The sequence below is a fragment of the Chaetura pelagica genome, unplaced genomic scaffold, assembly GCF_000747805.2.
Source record: "Chaetura pelagica isolate M959 unplaced genomic scaffold, ChaPel_1.0 scaffold120, whole genome shotgun sequence".
NCBI lineage: Eukaryota > Metazoa > Chordata > Aves > Apodiformes > Apodidae > Chaetura > Chaetura pelagica.
Window position 1 is genome coordinate 785,863 of NW_009951952.1, and position 3,903 is coordinate 789,765.

The following is a 3,903-nucleotide window of genomic DNA, read 5'->3' on the forward strand; positions in this document are numbered from 1 at the left end:
CGGGCCGGGCTGTCGGGAGGGGCACCTACCGGTGGGCTCTGCGGGAAGAGTGGCGGGTGGTGGTAGGAGTGGGACGGCCCCTGGGACAGCACGGAGGAGGAGTCGGAGTCATTCTCCACACTGCCAGGGCTGTAGACGCTGGGAGAAGTGCTCCTGTTATCCTGGTCAATGTCCCGTGGGTCACTGCCCATCTCATCATTGAAGCTGTGGCCATCTAGGCTGTCAACATCAGATGGGGATGGAGGACAGGGCAACTCCTGAAGCACAGAGAAGGAGGAGACATTATACAACCTCCCAGAACATGCATGGCACATTTCAAGTTCCCAGAGAACCTGTTTCCTGGCCTTTTGCTGCCAGCCCCAGCACTAGAAAACCCCACAGACGGAAGGAGACATAATCTGGCAAGGTATAAATAACACCAGTCCTCCTGCCTCCCGTCCAGTGCTCTTGGGTCCTTGTGTACAGAGGCAGCAAGGGAGGACAGGGAACTGTTACAGATGTGGTGAAGAGTGAATAGATACCAAAGGTTCTAGCACGACCACCACCACCTGTGATGGGCTGCTGGCCAGGGTATGATGCCACCAGGTGGCAGAGAGCAGCACACATCACAGTGTGCTCAGCTCGGCCCCCTAGACCCAGAATCGCTCTTCTTCACCCCACGGATTTCTTCCCTGGGTGAGGAGATCCAGCACCCCTCCGAGCCCCTCTCACTGCCCCACTCCCAGAGTCTCCCTCCCCTGCGCTTCCCAATCTCTACTCCTTCCTCCCACCTCTAGACTCATGCAATGCAGCACTGGTGATTAAGCAGTTTGCATGAACAATTAACAAGGGCCATTTTTGAGCCTCGGGGCTTACAAGAGAGACTCAACTGAAAAAAGATCACTGATGAGCTCAACAGTGTCCATGTGGAGAAATTACATAGGTGTAACCATTGTGGTTTAATTACAATTACCTCATAACACAAGGAAATATCCTCTTGTTTGCAGGCCCTTAAGGCCAGTTAAATGAAGAGGCCAGTGGGGAACTGAGAAGCACAAGAGCTCAATCTTTCTCCAACCATCCAACCACCAATGCTGGCCTTTTGTTAAAGCCCTACCACAACTATGCAGAGCGTGTGTGTGAGCAGGTTTGGTAAGACCACCACCCAGAATCTGCCACAGCTGAAGCACCTCCATTTCACACTGCTCTGGGGGAGCAAAAGAGGCCAAGTCTAACCCAACCAGTCGCTGCACGTGGAGCAGCCCAAGCTTGCTCTTGCCACTGAGTCAGGAAAGGCAGGGCACATGCCCAGCTCCAAAAGCATGGCAGTTCCCTGCAGACAAGACAAAAGAGGTGGAGCACCTCCATCTGGTCATTGTCACTGCTGGTGGCACTTTTTGTAGCCAGGCAGATGCCACTTAGGTTGGAAGAGCTGCAGTGTGAAACCTGAGACGCCAGGAACCCCAGACAGCAGAAACCTCAAGCTGGATGAGGGCGAGTAGGGGAGATTCCTTTGCCCTGAACTGGGACACACCAGCCATCACAGCAGGGAGAACTCACCTCTGTTTTGGGTTTTTTAGGGGCGTTGGTGTCCTCCCCTTCACTCTCCGAGATCTCTTCTGTTCGGCCCTGCTTGCTGCCTTTGGGGGTGCACGATTCCTCCACCCGGCCTTTCTGCAAGGGAGAGAGCAGGGAGGTGGGGAGGTCACAAGGAAACCCTTCCAGGCCTTCACAAACTGCAGCAAGTGAGATGCAGCCATCGCAGGGCGTGTTGAAGAGCTTGACAGACAGTGGGCAGGGGATGGTGGGGCCAGACTGAGCCAGAATGTGGCAACAATTAGTACTAAAAAGGGCTGGTGAAACATGAGACTGGTTCTTGAGAGAGGATGTTAAGGGCAAGATGCTGAGGGCAAGACAAAAGAGGGATCCCACCCATTCCAGAGAGCTAACCCAACACGGGTTCCTCAGTAGATTCCTTCTGGTCTGCAAAATCTGGATCCCCAAGTGGGTTCTATCCAGTTTGGGCAGCTCTCAGGCACCCCCCACTCGTGCACTAGCTGGTACTACCTTTGTGGCTTGTCGGGATTTCTCAGCCTTGCCATCACTGCTGGAGGTGCTGACGCCACCGGGAGAAGCTCGACCCCGTGACCTGAGCTCCTCTCGGGGCCCTGGAGTCTCTTTCTTCCGTCCACTCCGCATTGACATCTAAGAGAGGGATCACTGGATCAGTCCCTGCTTTGCATCTCTCCACTCCTGCCCTATCCCCAACCTCCCAAAGCCCCTAAACCCCTGGCACTCCACTAGACCAAACCCATGTCCAGCAGCACTGCTGGGAGCCACAGTCCCAAACCATAGCTCCAGTTTGGCTCTGGTGTCCTCCTCACTCTCTCCCACCTCACATACCGAGTCCTTGTTCTGTCGTGTCTTCATTCTTTTGGGTGTGGGACCCCCATTCTCCTTGGCCCGGTTTGATGAAAACATAAATTTTTATCACTCCACGCCCTGCTTCAGCTGTTCCCAGGGAGAGGGAGATGGGCAAGAGCAGTTCTTCTGGAAGGGGAGCTCACACCAGCAATGCCACAAGGTCCTGGTGAATCCTGAAAGGCAGACAGGGAAATGAGAGGGCACAAGGAGTGGACTGTGGGACATCCTTTTGTAGTTTGCCACAGAAATGTTACCAAATGATTAGTGTTTCCTTAATTATTATGTACAGCTGCAAGGATCTCTACAGAGAATGCAATAAACCTCCCCGTAAGAAAGGGGAGAACATTTGGCCACTGTCACCTCTGATTTCCAGTTTCAAGGAGTGATACCCAGATGATGTGAGGCAGTCAGTGCCCAATGATATTTTTTGGAGGAAGCAGGGAGGAATGGTTATCAGTATGTTGACTGCCCTCTGACATGGCTTTAGTATCTCCATTTCCCTGTTTATTTGATCTTCAGAGAGCGGGGAAGAAAAAAAAAAACAAAACAGGAAAGTGCTTTAAAATGTTCCTTATGACATTTTTCTTGACCTCGTAAGTTTGCATTTGCTGTCAGTGCAGCAGGTTACACTGCTCTGAACTGGCCATGTGCTGCCATTAGCTGGGTTTGCATCATGGGCCCCCAGTGGCCTTTGCTGAAGGGCTGTTACACAGCCCTGCCCACTCCAGAGCACGTGCCTATTCCACAGAGAATGTGACCAGTCTTGCCGAGGCTGTTGGGTGCCCCAGGTAAGCAACTGGGTGTGAAAAAATGCATTTCAGCTTCAGTTTTGCACGACAAACATGATCAATTCAGTTTAGCTTGCAGTGCCTGCCTAGGTCTCCTCCTCTACACCCTGGACTGCTTCTCAGTGTTCCAGAGTCCTGCCTGGAGATACCAAGTATGTTCTTACACTTTGCAGCAGCAGGAAGATTTCTGACCTCCCTCTGAATAAGTTTACAGCTTTGTGCTCTGTCCAAAAGCACCAGAAAGATTTAGCACCCTGTTATGCCTGCAGTATGAAAGCATGGCTGTTTTAGCCTGGGAAGCAGACTAAACTGATTCAGGGATGCTGCTCCTGAAGCTCATTTGCTTGGCCCCATCCAACACAAGATCTTCTGCTCTGCACTGCACAGGCGTAATCAAAAAGAGAGGGCCTTTCCCCAGCCTGTCATTCAAGCTCCAATACTTGGTCTCTTAAATGGACAATCTGCAAGACACGGATGAGGCGTTAGGAGAAAAGAGCTACATCTCCTGGGTTATATCCTCTGACCTGGAAGCACAGAGGAGTTTTGTAAAGAAGACCTGAGATTCAGGACTCCTGAAGACCATCCCAGACTTGGAAATACCAGCTTCCAGCGGGCCAGTGCAGGAGCAGCCTGGATACGCTTTCATTTTTCTGAGAAAGGAGCTGATAGCTGGGATAAGAGCAAAGGCATCAGACAGGAGAACTCCAGGACC

General features: G+C 52.1%; 1 protein-coding gene across 1 annotated transcript in view; it reads right to left on the minus strand.

Annotated features, from left to right (window-relative positions):
* Positions 1 to 2,564, minus strand: part of ATN1 (atrophin 1) — an 8,128-nt gene extending 5,564 nt beyond the window's left edge. The window contains 4 exon segments of the mRNA XM_009998913.1: positions 30 to 257; positions 1,540 to 1,653; positions 2,047 to 2,184; positions 2,383 to 2,564. Coding sequence (XP_009997215.1) covers positions 30 to 257; positions 1,540 to 1,653; positions 2,047 to 2,184; positions 2,383 to 2,460 — 558 coding nt within the window. The 5' untranslated portion in view covers positions 2,461 to 2,564.
* Between the last annotated feature and the right edge of the window lie 1,339 nt (positions 2,565 to 3,903).